This window comes from Neoarius graeffei, chromosome 6 (assembly GCF_027579695.1).
Source record: "Neoarius graeffei isolate fNeoGra1 chromosome 6, fNeoGra1.pri, whole genome shotgun sequence".
In the NCBI taxonomy this organism is placed as follows: Eukaryota; Metazoa; Chordata; class Actinopteri; order Siluriformes; family Ariidae; genus Neoarius; species Neoarius graeffei.
Genome location: NC_083574.1, coordinates 25,822,059 through 25,836,175, shown reverse-complemented (window position 1 = coordinate 25,836,175; position 14,117 = coordinate 25,822,059). Strand labels below are relative to the sequence as shown.

The window sequence follows — 14,117 nt, the reverse complement described above, 5'->3', positions numbered from 1 at the left end:
CTGTAGCAACACAACACTTGCAATCATTTGATAACCTGAATGGTACCAGAATGGAAACTGGAAAGTAAGGGAGAAGAATGAAGACTGCCACCAAGCCTAAGACTACAGAGCATCGTCCTAATGATGAGAGACAAAGCATATGCAGCATAGTTAGTGTGGATTAGGTTTAAATGGTTGACCCAAACTGAGTGAAAAGGATCATCCTAATGATGAGAGACAAAGCATAAGCAGCATGGTTAGTGTGGATTAGGTTTAAATGACCCAAACTGACCCAAACTGAGTGAAAAGGTACTGAAACAAGGAATATAATTAGGAATTTAAGTCATTTAATGGTTTTATTCTATTAAGTTTATTTTCATGAAGTACAGTCGTGCTTGAAAGTTTCTGAACCCTTTAGAATTTTCTATATTTCTGCATAAATATGACTTAAAACAACATCAGGTTTTCACAGAAGTCCTAAAAGTCGATAAAGAAAACCCAGTTAAACAAATGAGACAAAAATATGTTTGTGGGTTTCCTCACATGAACTGCTTGCTTCAGGTCCTTCCACAACATTTCGATTGGATTAAGGTCAGGACTTTGACTTGGCCATTCCAAAACATTAACTTTATTCTTCTTTAACCATTCTTTGGTAGAATGACTTGTGTGCTTAGGGTCATTGTCTGGCTGCATGACCCACCTTCTCTTGAGATTCATTTCATGGACAGATGTCCTGACATTTTCCTTTAGAATTCGCTGGTATAATTCAGAATTCATTGTTCCATCAATGATGGCAAGCCGTACTCGCCCAAATGCAGCAAAACCAGCCCAAAACCACGATACTACCACCACCATGTTTCACAGATGGGATAAGGTTCTTAGGAAACCGCTGCATTCCAGCATTTCTCCAAACATAACGCTTCTCATTTAAACAAAAAGTTCTATTTTGGTCTCATCCATCCACAAAACATTTTTCCAATAGCCTTCTGACTTGTCCACGTGATCTTTAGCAAACCGCAGACAAACAGCAATGTTCTTTTTGGAGAGCAGTGGCTTTCTCCTTGCACAACCCTGTCATGCACACCATTGTTGTTCAGTGTTCTCTTGATGTTGCACTCATGAACATTAATATTAGTCAATGTGAGAGAGGCCTTCAGTTGCTTAGAAGTTACCCTGGGGTCATTTGTGACCTCACAGACTATTACACGCCTTGTTCTTGGAGTGATCTTTGTAGGTTGACCACTCCTGGGGAGGGTAACAATGGTCTTGAATTTCCTTCTTTTGTACACAATCTGTCTGTCTGTGGATTGGTGGAGTCCAAACTCTTTAGTGATGGTTGTGTAACCTTTTCCAGCCTGATGAGCATCAACAATACTTTTTCTGAGGTCCTCAGAAATCTTTTTTTGTGCCATGACACACTTCCACAAACATGTGTTGTGAAGATCAGTCTTTGACAGATCCCTGTTCTTTAAATAAAACAGGGTGCCCACTCACACCTGATTGTCATCCCATTGATTGAAAACACCTGACTCTAATTTCACCTTCAAATTAACTGCTAATCCTAGAGGTTCACATATTTTTGCCACTCACAGATATGTAATATTGGATCAATTTTCTCATAAATAAATGACCAAGTACAATATTTTTGTCTCATTTGTTCAAATTGGTTCTCTTTATCTACTTTTAGGACTTGTGTGAAAATCTGATGATGTTTTAGGTCATGTTTATGCAGAAATATAGAAAATTCGAAAGGGTTCACAAACTTCCAAGCACTACTGCACATAAAAAATAAACTTTAACAGAACAAAACCATGAAACGACTTAAATTTCTTGTGATCCCAATTATATTCTGATCGTAATAACCTTGTTTCAGTTCCCTTTCACTTAAGGAACATAAATTTTAATGTGGGAAAACAAATTTTAATGGAATCGAGTGTTCATCCCCACAGGGCATTTAAACAAACTGAGAAAAGAAGGGGGGAAAATGTACCTTGACGAGCAAACAAGGAACAGAAACAAAATCAAACAAAGCTGGCTTAGGGTGGTTGGTGGTAACGTGACTGCATGGCGAGACCTTACACATTTCATCTGGTCTGACTGTTTCAAGGTCCTTTTCATCAGCATAATTTCTTCAGTGTTTGCCTCATGTTTCTGCTGGGCATTGTGGAGCTATTCTTTGCAGTAGCTTGGTTCTTGGCTGAGGTCTTCTGGTATGAAAGTTAGCCCATATGGTCCAATCCCACAGAAGAGCTACTGTAGCTCAAACTGCTGAACAAGTTAATACTGAGACCTTTCTGTTTTAGCCAGCATTAACCTTTTCAGCAGTTTGAGCTGCAGTAGCTCTTCTGTGGGATTGGACCATATGGACTAGCCTTCATGCCCCATGCAAATCAGTGAGCCTTCGACACCCATGACCCTGTCGCCAGTTCACTGGTTGCCCATCCTTGGACCACTTTTGATAGGTAGTAACCACTGCATACCAGAAACACCCCACAAGATGTGACATTTTGGAGATGCTCAAACCCAGTCATCTAGTTATCACAATTTAGCCCTTGTCAAAAAGTCACTCAGGTCTTTACACTTGACCATTTTTCCTGCTTCCAACACATCAACTTCCAGAACTGACTGTTCTCTTGTTGTCTAACACATCCCTCCTCTTGACAGGTACCATTGTCATGAGATAATCAAATGTTACTCACGTCACCTGTCAGTGGTCATAATTATATATATATGGATTTAGATTTTCATATTATTGGTGTCTTGCTTAGTAGGGCTATACTGTATATACTGAATACTGTATATTGTATAGGAGTCAGTTTTAAGTATTTTGCTTGAGATAAACAATTCTCTTTAAAGTGCTAGTCTAATGAAAATTACATCATAAAATCTCAGGGTTTGTGTGTGTGATATGCTCAAAAAGGTTGCAAAGTTCACTGATAAATAAAATACTGGTTCGAAAAATAATTTTTTTGCGTCTGAATTCTGTTCCAAAAATCACTAAAAGCTTGTCTGCCATTATTAAATCACAGCGATTTACAGGTCAGCGGTGCTGCATGTGTGACGTCATATGCACCACTGCCTTCTTTTGTGCCCACACAGACTCTATACTATTCTCTGCAATGGCATGCATTCTTGTTACTGATTCTTTTGAAAAAGACGACGAAAGCTCTTCAAATTCTTCCTCAATCTTTGGTTGGTTGTCTGAGGACGATTTAGAACCTACAGCCATGGAGAAAGAGGCAGACGAATATGCAAGCCAAGTCACTCACAAAGAACAGCAACAACAACTGCTCAAGTGGTTTTCTGGAACTCAGGAAGTTCCAGAACTCATGGAACAAATCATAGTTTGCTTATTTGTTTTTTTACTGATTTGGTGTTCAACTTTCACAGTTATGATAAAGCAGTGTCTCTTTATAATTGTCATCTCTGTAACCTCACTTGATAGGCACAAGGCTAAATAACGGCAGTAATTAGGCACTTTCACTTTTAGTACTGGAGCCGGCAGGAGCGGATGGCGCGTTGTGCCATATGCATGCTCTGGACTCTTGCAGTGGTGCTTTTGTGGCTGGAGACTGCAGTTGACTTGCTGACTTTAGGACTGCAGTTGACTTGCAGTCCCACTTGACTTGGGACTACGGTTGTTGTGAACGGTTTTGCGCTCGGGTTTCCATCGGTGGGGGTTTATAGCATCAACGAAGCTGATTATGTTAGGACTGTTGATGTTATAGTCATGTTGTCTGTTGTTGCCCAGATGGGGATGGGTTCCCTTTTGAGTCTGGTTCCTCTTGAGGTTTCTTCCTCATGTCGTCTGAGGGAGTTTTTCCTTGCCACCGTCGCCACAGGCGTGCTCATTGGGGATACCGGTAGATTAGGGATAAAATTAACTCATATTTTAAGTCGTCCAAATTCTGTAAAGCTGCTTTGCAACAATGTTTATTGTTAAAAGCGCTATACAAATAAACTTGACTTGACATTGTGCGCAGCGAGTGCGCAGCAGCCAAGAAATAGTTTTGGAGGTGAACCCAAAATGATTGGGGGGGGGAGGGTCAGCACGCAATTACCATGTTTTTTTTTTTATACCAAAATCACTGCATCTCTGCAACCATAAAAGATTTTTTCAAAATTCCAAAACCTATGATCATCTTAAGGTGTCGCTTTACAGACAGCTGATTTTAAGGTGAATTGAACCTGTTTGAAATGTTATGGTAAAGTCTCTACAATCATCACGGAATTGGAAAAGGCCATTGCAAAGATTCATTTATAATCACTCTGTGATAAACTTCCCTGTGTATTTCTGAATCTTGTCATTGCCTTTTTCTCCACTGAAACACGCACAACGTTATGTTGCATCTAAAAACATGATTTCAATATCAAATGAACGGACACGCCATCCTGTTATCTCTCTCAACTAACTCATCATTTTTTTCTGTATTTAGAGGTTCTGAAAGATATTCTCTCACAACATGAGTAAAACGTCTGCTGTTCAATTAATACTGTATCTTCAGATACTGGTAACACATCATATCCATCTTCTATCAAATACTGCCTGTAAACAAAATAAACTATCTAAACAACCACCCTCTTTTCCTTTCGGTATTTCATCTGAGTGTGCTATAGCTAAAACAGCCAAAGCTTCTGTGTCTACTGTTGTACAAATAGCAGCTCCTCTTTCTTCAAATACTGCATCATCGGCACAAAAAGAAACAGCCTTTCCACCCTCTCCTTCCACTACAGCATCTGAATTTTAGCAAAACATAAATAATGGTAATTGTGCACTGACCCCTCTGGCACGGATTTTGGGAGGGGGCACCTGGCATGTCCTCCCCCCATTCAAAAATTGTGAATTGTAACTTGGGTACCAAGATACCCAATGTTTTTATAATTAATAAGGTTTAAAAAAATAAACAAAATTAATTATGTGGGATTGAGCGAGAGTTTATGGTATAAATTTATATTTAATAGTAGGTCCGAGCTTTGGCTTTTTTCGCTTGCGACACGAATGCAGTGAAAAGCAAGCCGGGCGAGTCCTGTTGGATTTTAACAGGGCGCGGGAACTTCGTGCCTCTACATAACATACTGTATTCCTGGACTGCACCATCCTTATATGATACTTTTAGAACCAGAAAAGGTTGTAGTTTTATGAGCAACTTAGTTTTGGAGGTGAACCCTAACAAATTCCTGGCTGTTGAGCGCTTGCTGCGCACAATGCAGATGGCACAATGTGCCACCTGCTCCTGCCAGCTCCAGTACTGAAAGTCAAAGTGCCTAATTACTACGATCATTTAGCCTTGTATAAAACTTCAGAACTGCTATCAGCTAAAATGATAAAAGACTAATAAGGACAACTAATAGATTCAAGCAACAGGCTAAACACTTGAAGTTACCTCTCTTTGTCCATGTAAATCGAACCTATTCATTCAGTAAGTGTCCTGCCGACTTTGGGCTACAATGGATCAAAATTCTGCTTTTTTAAGTGGCTACACTTGAACAGCCTTGAATGACACACCTCTTAGAAGACATGCTTTGGTTTTAGTTTTGTTGTGGAATAAAAAAAAAATTTAAATAATTAAAAACATGCTACACTTTGAAAAGCACACGAAGCCAGAAATGCCACGAACTTTCAAGCATTGCACATATGACATCACTTCCTTTGAATTAAAGGAAATACGCAGAACCATGGCCTTACTTTTTGTTTATAAATGCCTTGAGACCTCAAGAATGGCATAGGAATAGTTTTAAGCGTTAACAATAAATCTAATATAGTAATTTTTAAGATTAAAATGATTCATATAGGTAGCAGTCTGAGTGAATGACCTTGACATCTGTGACGTCACAGCAGGAAGGCTTTCGGTCTCATCGCCATTTTCGCTATACTAAAACACAGAGCTAACTGCAACTTCGATCCTCCATTTTGAGCTAATTTATCGTCATGCCACGTAGATGTGTTGCTGGTGGGTGCAGCAACATGACAGAAGGTGGATTTATGTTGCATTCATGGCCCAAGTATGTTCAAACTGCAAAGATTTGGATGCATTTTGCGAGAAATTCATGGGCACGTTTTACTGATGACTCATACGAAACCTCTGATCTGTTGAGGAGTATTGGCTATAAGCCCGTACTGAAAGAGGGTGCAGTACCAACAATTAAAGGAAAAGAAAACTACAAGAAAAGGAAAGTAAGTTCAGTTGCACCAGTTCTCCCAGTGTGTGAGCCGAGCAATAATGGTGGAGTAGTCAGTATGGAGAAAATAGAGAATGACTGGACCAGTCGTCAGATTTCTCCGATGGATATGCTCCCCCCCTTGCTGGATATGCTTGCCTCAGCAGCAATATCTCACCCTTAAATGGAAGAAGTGAATGAATGAAGAACTGAAAGTCAGATTGTTTCAAAACAATCGGCCTTCAAGAAGCAAGAACACAGATGGGTAAGATGCGACTCTCATTTGGTTACATAACACTCATTGTTTACTTACATTTAGATTAATACATGTAACTTGGGGCGGCACGGTAGTGTAGTGGTTAGCGCTCTCGCCTCACAGCAAGAAGGCCCGGGTTCGAGCCCCGTGGCCGGCGAGGCCCTTTCTGTGCGGAGTTTGCATGTTCTCCACGTGGGTTTCCTCCGGGTGCTCCGGTTTCCCCCACAGTCCAAAGACATGCAGGTTAGGTTAACTGGTGACTCTAAACTGACCGTAGGTGTGAATGTGAGTGTGAATGGTTGTCTGTGTCTACTGCCCCTTTTCCACCAAAGCAGTTCCAGGGCTGGTTCGGGGCCAGTGCTTAGTTTGGAACCGGGTTTTCTGTTTCCACTGACAAAGAACTGGCTCTGGGGCCAGAAAAACCGGTTCCAGGCTAGCACCAACTCTTTGCTAGGCCAGAGGAAAGAACCGCTTATGTCAGCGGGGGGGGCGGAGTTGTTAAGACCGACAACAATAGCAAGACCGTGAAAGGTCGCCATTTTTAAGCGACAGCAGCTGTACAAACGTGAAGTCATCCATTATTATTGTTGTTGTTGTTGCTGCTGCTTTTTCTCCGTGTTGTTGTTGCTTCGATGTTCGTGCCAAGGTTTATGCAAACGCAGCGACGTAACTGACGTATACGACGACGTAACTGACGTATACAGTGACGTAATGACGTGGCTCCCTTTAGCACCCTGAGCTATGGAAAAGCAAACTGGTTCTCAGCTGGCTCACAAGTTGAACGAGTTGTGAACTAGCACCAGCACTGGCCCCGAACCAGCCCTGGAACTGATTTGGTGGAAAAGTGGTATATGTGTCAGCCCTGTGATGACCTGGTGACTTGTCCAGGGTGTACCCCGCCTTTTGCCCGTAGTCAGCTGGGATAGGCTCCAGCTTGCCTGCAACCCTGTAGAACAGGATAAAGCGGCTAGAGATAATGAGATGAGACATGTAACTTGTACTGTGTATTTAAGTTACCGGTATAAGATTATTTAATTTGCTTCAGAATGTGATTGTCTCAGTTCATCTGATTATTTAATTAGCCTTTTACATTTTATCAGTGAAAATGCATGCATGTACATGTATGTTGCATAAGTTATAATGCCTATCCTGTTTTAATGAGTCTGACAGAGACTGTCAGTTCAAGTCCATCCAATTCTCTAGACGGCTTTGTTCTTTGGCTTTATTTCGTAAGGTGGAGGCCTCTGTGGCCGATGTGTTACTATCAGATTCACTTTCCAATGATTCAAACTGATACAGTTCTACGTAGCATGTACACACACTCCAATTTCAGGCCTATCACAGTCAGATGTATTATCTGAGGAATCCAAAGAATCTCCAATAAATCTGAATGAAGAGGCCACTGCAACCACTCTCACCTGCCGAGTCTGGCTTTGGTCTATAGCTGTCAAAGGCCTTGGCCTTAAAACTGATTACGACTGTGACATCATGCACTCAGGGCTGGCTGGCTCAGCGGGGCAGCTCGAATGCCAACTTTGCAGTCGATTTTAACTCTCAAAAATATATATATTTTTTATTCCCATTTATGCAGCATACAAGAGTCAAGGATGGAGATACTATTCACTCAGAAATGTATTTAAAAATAAAGGTTCTACGTATCTCCTTTAACAGTAACATACCAGGAATACATTTGTGTAATGGTGGACTCAAAGAACCAAATTTTACCAACTAAATAGAACATGTTCCCGGTCTTCTAAATACAACTTAGAAAGTAAACTATTTAAAATGTCTAGTTTTACAGTGGTGCTTGAAAGTTTGTGAACCCTTTAGAATTTTCTATATTTCTGCATAAATATGACCTAAAACGTCATCAGATTTTCACACAAGTCCTAAAAGTAGATAAAGAGAGCCCAGTTAAACAAATGAGACAAAAATATTATACTTGGTCATTTATTTATTGAGGAAAATGATCCAATATTACATATCTGTGAGTGGCAAAAGTATGTGAACCTTTGCTTTCAGTATCTACTGTGACCCCCTTGTGCAGCAATAACTGCAACTAAACATTTCCAGTAACTGTTGATCAGTCCTGCACACGGGCTTGGAGGAATTTTAGCCCATTCCTCTGTACAGAACAGCTTCAACTCTAGGATGTTGGTGGGTTTTCTCACATGAACTGCTCGCTTCAGGTCCTTCCACAACATTTCCATTGGATTAAGGTCAGGACTTTGACTTGGCCATTCCAAAACATTTACTTTATTCTTCTTTAACCATTCTTTGGTAGAACGACCTGTGTGCTTAGGATTGTTGTCTTGCTGCATGACCCACCTTCTCTTGAGATTCAGTTCATGGACAGATGTCCTGACATTTTCCTTTAGAATTCGCTGGTATAATTCAGAATCCATTGTTCCATCAATGATGGCAAGCCGTCCTGGCCCAGATGCAGCAAAACAGGCCCAAACCATGATACTACCACCACCATGTTTCACAAATGGGATAAGGTTCTTATGCTGGACTGCAGTGTTTTCCTTTCTCCAAACATAACGCTTCTCATTTAAACCAAAAAATTCTATTTTGGTCTCATCCGTCCACAAAACGTTTTCCAATAGCCTTCTGGCTTGTCCACGTGATCTTTAGCAAACTGCAAACGTGCAGCAATGTTCTGTTTGGAGAGCAGTGGCTTTCTCCTTGCAACCCTGCCATGCACACCATTGTTGTTCAGTGTTCTCCTGATGGTGGACTCATGAACATTAACATGAACATTTTATGTGCCAATGTGAGAGAGGCCTTCAGTTGCTTAGAAGTTACCCTGGGGTCCTTTGTGACCTCGCCGATGATTACACACCTTGCTCTTGGAGTGATCTTTGTTGGTCGACCACTCCTGGGGAGGGTAACAATGGACTTGAATTTTCTCCATTTGTACACAATCTGTCTGACTGTGGATTGGTGGAGTCCAAACTCTTTAGAGATGGTTTTGTAACCTTTTCCAGCCTGATGAGCATCAACAACACTTTTTCTGAGGTCCTCAGAAATCTCCTTTGTTCGTGCCATGATACATTTCCACAAACATGTGTTGTGAAGATCAGACTTTGATAGATCCCTGTTCCTTACATAAAAGAGGGTGCCCACTCACACCTGATTGTCATCCCATTGATTGAAAACACCTGACTCTAATTTCACCTTCAAATTAACTGCTAATCCTAGAGGTTCACATACTTTTGCCACTCACAAAGATGTAATATTGGATCATTTTCCTCAATAAATAAATGACCAAGTATAATATTTTTGTCTCATTTGTTTAACTGGGTTCTCCTTATCTACTTTTAGGACTTGTGTGAAAATCTGATGATGTTTTAGGTCATATTTATGCAGAAATATAGAAAATTCTAAAGGGTTCACAAACTTTCAAGCACCACTGTATAAGGTATTATTTCCAGGGTTGATGTCATTTTTGTAAGACTAGCACTTTAAGCAACACTTCTCAATTTTAAGCCACATTTATTTAAATGTTACAATCTAGTTTGGTACACTGTGTTGGCCTATCTGTGTCTGATATACTTTTTTTTAATTAACCTGACTAAAATCTTGGACAGCACAAACTAAAGCTATGAGTTTACTATAAACATCAATATTATTATTGAGTTCAACTGAACTTGTCCGTTGTCTCAACATTAAGCATTCTCAAATTAGTTAATTCATATTATAGTTTTGTTAACAAAGTGTACTTCGCTGACAGAACTCTTCCTGATTCAAAATAATGATCTCAAATAATCTTTTGTTAACTTAATTCCTGCTTAATATTTACATTTTTATAACCTTAAAAATTTAAGGAAACAACCAAGTTGAAGTTAAAACTTTTTTTTTTTCTGTGTAGTCTGCACAATCCATCAGGCTCTTACTGCCTATGTCCAAAGGTTTATTGATTAAAAATAAATAAATAAATAAATGCATATACGACATTCTGATAAGAAGGTAAAACAAGCTCTTGCTTGTGTCAGTGTCTCACCGTTTTGACTTGGCTGCTGTTAGCCACTGCAGTGGCAGGTGTACCAGCATCTGCCAGCACATACTGAGCATGAGGCAGAGCCATCATTTGTATCTCAGAGGCTGAGAGAGAGAGAGAGAGAGAGAGAGAGAGAGAGAGAGAGAGAGAGAAAGAACACATACTTAAAAGCTGAATGCTTACAATTGCACTCAAAATTATTCAACCTCCAGAGACTGCAAGGATATCCAACCCCAATTCCAAAAACATAGGGAAGCTGGGTGACATGTAAATAAACAGACAATGTAATTTGCAAATCACGGAAACCCTATATTTCATTGAAAATAGTACAAAGACAACATATCAGATGTTGAAACAGAATATTTTTTGTTGTTTTTTGAAAATACTCATTTTGAATTTGATGCCAGTAACACGTTTCAAAAAAAGTTGGGAGAGGGGCATGTTTACTACCATGTTGCATCACCTCTACTTTTAACAACACCCTGTAAATGTTTGGGAACTGAGGACACCAATTTCTGTAGTTTTGAAAGTGAAATGTTGTCCCATTCTTGCCTGACAAACAATTTCATTTGCTCAACAGTTTGTGGTCTCCTTTGTCATATTTTGTGCTTCATAAATGCACCAAACGTTTGAAATGGGAGACAGGTCTGGACTGCAGTTTAGCACCCGGACTCTTACTACAGAGCCACACAGTTGTAATACATGCAGAATGCAGTTTGGCATCGTCTTGCTGAAATAAGCAAAACCTTCCCTGAAAAAGATGTCATCTGGATGGCAGCATGTTGCTCCAAAAAGTTAATGCTGGCTAAAACAGAAAGGTGTCAGCATTAACTATTTCAGTAGTTCGTGCTACAGTAGTTCTTATGTGAGATTGGAACATATGGGGCCTTCCTACCCCGTGCGAATCAATGAGACTTCGACACCCATAACCCTGTCATCGGTTGTCCATCCTTGGACCACTTTTGCTAGGTACTAACCACTGCATACAGGGAACACCCCATTAGATACGCCATTTTGGAGATGCTCATACCCAGTCATCTCGCCATCACAATTTGACCCTTGTCAAAATCACTCAGATCCTTATGCTTGCTCATTTTTCCTGCTTCCAACACATTAACTTAAAGAACTGACTGTTGTCTTGCTGTCTAACATATCCCAACCCTCGACAGGTACCACTGTAATGAGATAATCAAATGTTACTCACTTCACCTGTCAGTGGTCATGTTAGGGCTGATCAGTGTATGTACTGTATATAGTAGTCAGGGCCGTTGACAGCTTTGGCTGGGCCCGGGACAAAATAATCTGAGTGGGCCCCCCCCCCCAAATAATCTGAGTGCCCCCCCCCACACACACACACACGCGCGCACGCACATCGCCACACAGCAACCACCCACACCCAACCCCTCTTTTCACAGTCTCCATTCACTCCAACCCTTAAATAACAGGTATTCCAAGCCCATTGTAACAGTCAACCATTTTATTTCAACATTTCAACATATTTACAGTTTGAACATTTCCTTAGTCTGCAACTATTCAGGTGCGAAATGCAATGCGCCGGACTTTTGCTGTGGCAAAGTCATCAATGAGGTCATTGAAGTCCAGCTTCTTTGCAAGTTCGCGCTCTATAGAGAGCATAGCCAGCCCATTGAGCCTCTCCTGTGACATGTTTGAGCGCAGGTAGTTGATAAACCAAAATGATTGTTTACGGGATGGAACTGGGCCTCAATGAGAACGGAGTTATGGCTTTCCCAAAATCTGAACATAGAAGCATCACCACTAGTGATGTGTACAGTGAGTTTTTCAGTGTATTTTTTTGTCTTGTTTTTCATAAACGTCCTTTCCGTACTCGATTTAGAATGTTACAAAAAAAATTGACACCCTCCCAACCACGTAACATTAGCCTATCTGACCTGGGGGCTGACACGTTTATTACGGATAAACCAAAAGGATTACAACGTTCCCTGGATATAGAACTGGACCGAGAAGATTTCAAAATCTTAACGTGTAAGCAACAACAATAAAACAGAGGTTGTTTTATTCATTTAGGGCTTATTAGGCTACTTTCATTAATTGCGCTTTTCATACAGGCCTATCATTTTTCACTTGAGCAAGGGAATTGTTTGAAGAGTATCCAGTCTAAGCGAAAGTTTAATGTTTTGCAACAGACTAACCTCAAAACACCCCATTTATAGCCCATTCGTTACATTAAACTCTATCTAGCTGGCAATTTCACATGCCGTCGTATCTACACGGGATGATTTCCAACAAAATAAGGTTTAATTAACAAGAGGCAGCGTTCCACGGGCTTTCAGCTAACCGGAGTCCAGCTCAGCGCAGCTCAGCAAGCATGCCTAAAACATTTGGATATGATTGCGGGCCAATGTGCTATTCTTTGCTTCATTGAGATATATGCAACACAGTGTTATTAAACCGATATGTTTATGAAATAATTCAATGCCCTGTGCATTTCAGTGTTCACTCAGTGTACCCTGCTATCCCCTACTTTATAATTATGAATGGCACGTCGCGCGTGCTGGGGTTACATTACGGGGCTGGAAAAAAGTTATCTGTGTTTTACCTGGGTCAGCTGCCCCACTGCCTTCACCACCTGCTGCATCATCTGAATCTTTTCTAAAATATCTATGCAGTGAGCCCCTGAGGCTCTTGGCTTCTTCATCTCTTTTTCTCTTTTCTTTGCTCCTGACTTGTGCATGTTGGCAAACGGGCTCGCACGCTTATTGTCGAAGCGTTATGATGGAATAGTGCCGTGTTATTTGGCGCCTTAATCAAAGACCAAACCATTTCTGCATTAGGGGTGGTAGGTGGGTTCTTGAATCTATTTTCGAAGACAATAAAGGCAAAAGAACCAGAAATCATTCATTGAATGCAAATATAGCACATTTTTCTCCCCCAAATAAACACATTTTGAAATGAAACAGAATGATTAATGGCATCTTCATGAGGGACCAGTTCTGGGCCCCCCCTCATGCCTGGGCCCAGGACAAATTACCCGGTTGTCCCCCCCTGTCGACGGCCCTGATAGTAGTGCATCTCAAATGATTAGAATATCGTGAAAAAAAATTTTTTTTGGAATTTCATTCAAAAAAGTAAACGTTCATATATTCTATATTCATTACACATGAAGTGAAATACTGCAATCCTTTTTTGTTTTAAATGTTGATGATTATGGTTTACAGCTCATGAAAATCCGAAATCCAGTGTCTCAAATTATTAGAATATTTCCTAAGCGCAATCAAAAAGGATTTACAATTCAGAAATGTCCAACTTCTGAGAAGTAAGCTCATTTATACACTCAATACTTGGTTGGGGCTCCTTTACCACAAATTACTGCATCAAAGCAGTGTGGCATGGAGGTGATCAGTCTGTGGCACTGCCGAGGTGTTAGTGAAGCCCAGGTTGCTTTAACAGCAGCCTTCAGTTCATGTGTATTTTTGGGTAGGGTGTTTCTCATCTTCCTCTTGACAATACCCCATAGATTCTCCATGGGGTTCAGATCAGGCGAGTTGGCTGGCCAATCAAGCATAGTTGCCGATTTCCTTTTCCAGTGGGACTTTAGCACCTGCCCACAGTGCCAAAACTACTACCAAATGGTTCGCTGACCATATTTGGTAGTAGTTTTGGCACTCTGGGCAGGTGCTAAAGTCCCACTGGAAAAGGAAATCGGCAACTCCATAAAGCTTGTTAGCAGATGGGCGCATG

At 40.7% G+C, this 14,117-nt stretch overlaps 1 protein-coding gene across 6 annotated transcripts in view; it reads right to left on the bottom strand.

Moving 5' to 3' along the window:
- Window positions 1–14,117, bottom strand: part of prdm10 (PR domain containing 10) — a 289,396-nt gene that overhangs the window by 48,586 nt on the left and 226,693 nt on the right. For 5 of the 6 annotated variants that reach the window (XR_009654875.1, XM_060923486.1, XM_060923487.1 and 2 more), the window contains one exon: window positions 10,401–10,501. Coding sequence is in view for 5 of the 6 variants with exons in the window: in XM_060923486.1 (XP_060779469.1) it covers window positions 10,401–10,501 (101 nt within the window). In the remaining variant the exon portion in view is untranslated. Of the gene's footprint in view, window positions 1–2,371; window positions 2,452–10,400; window positions 10,502–14,117 lie in introns of those variants that run through there. The other variant, XM_060923488.1, reaches the window with a different exon arrangement.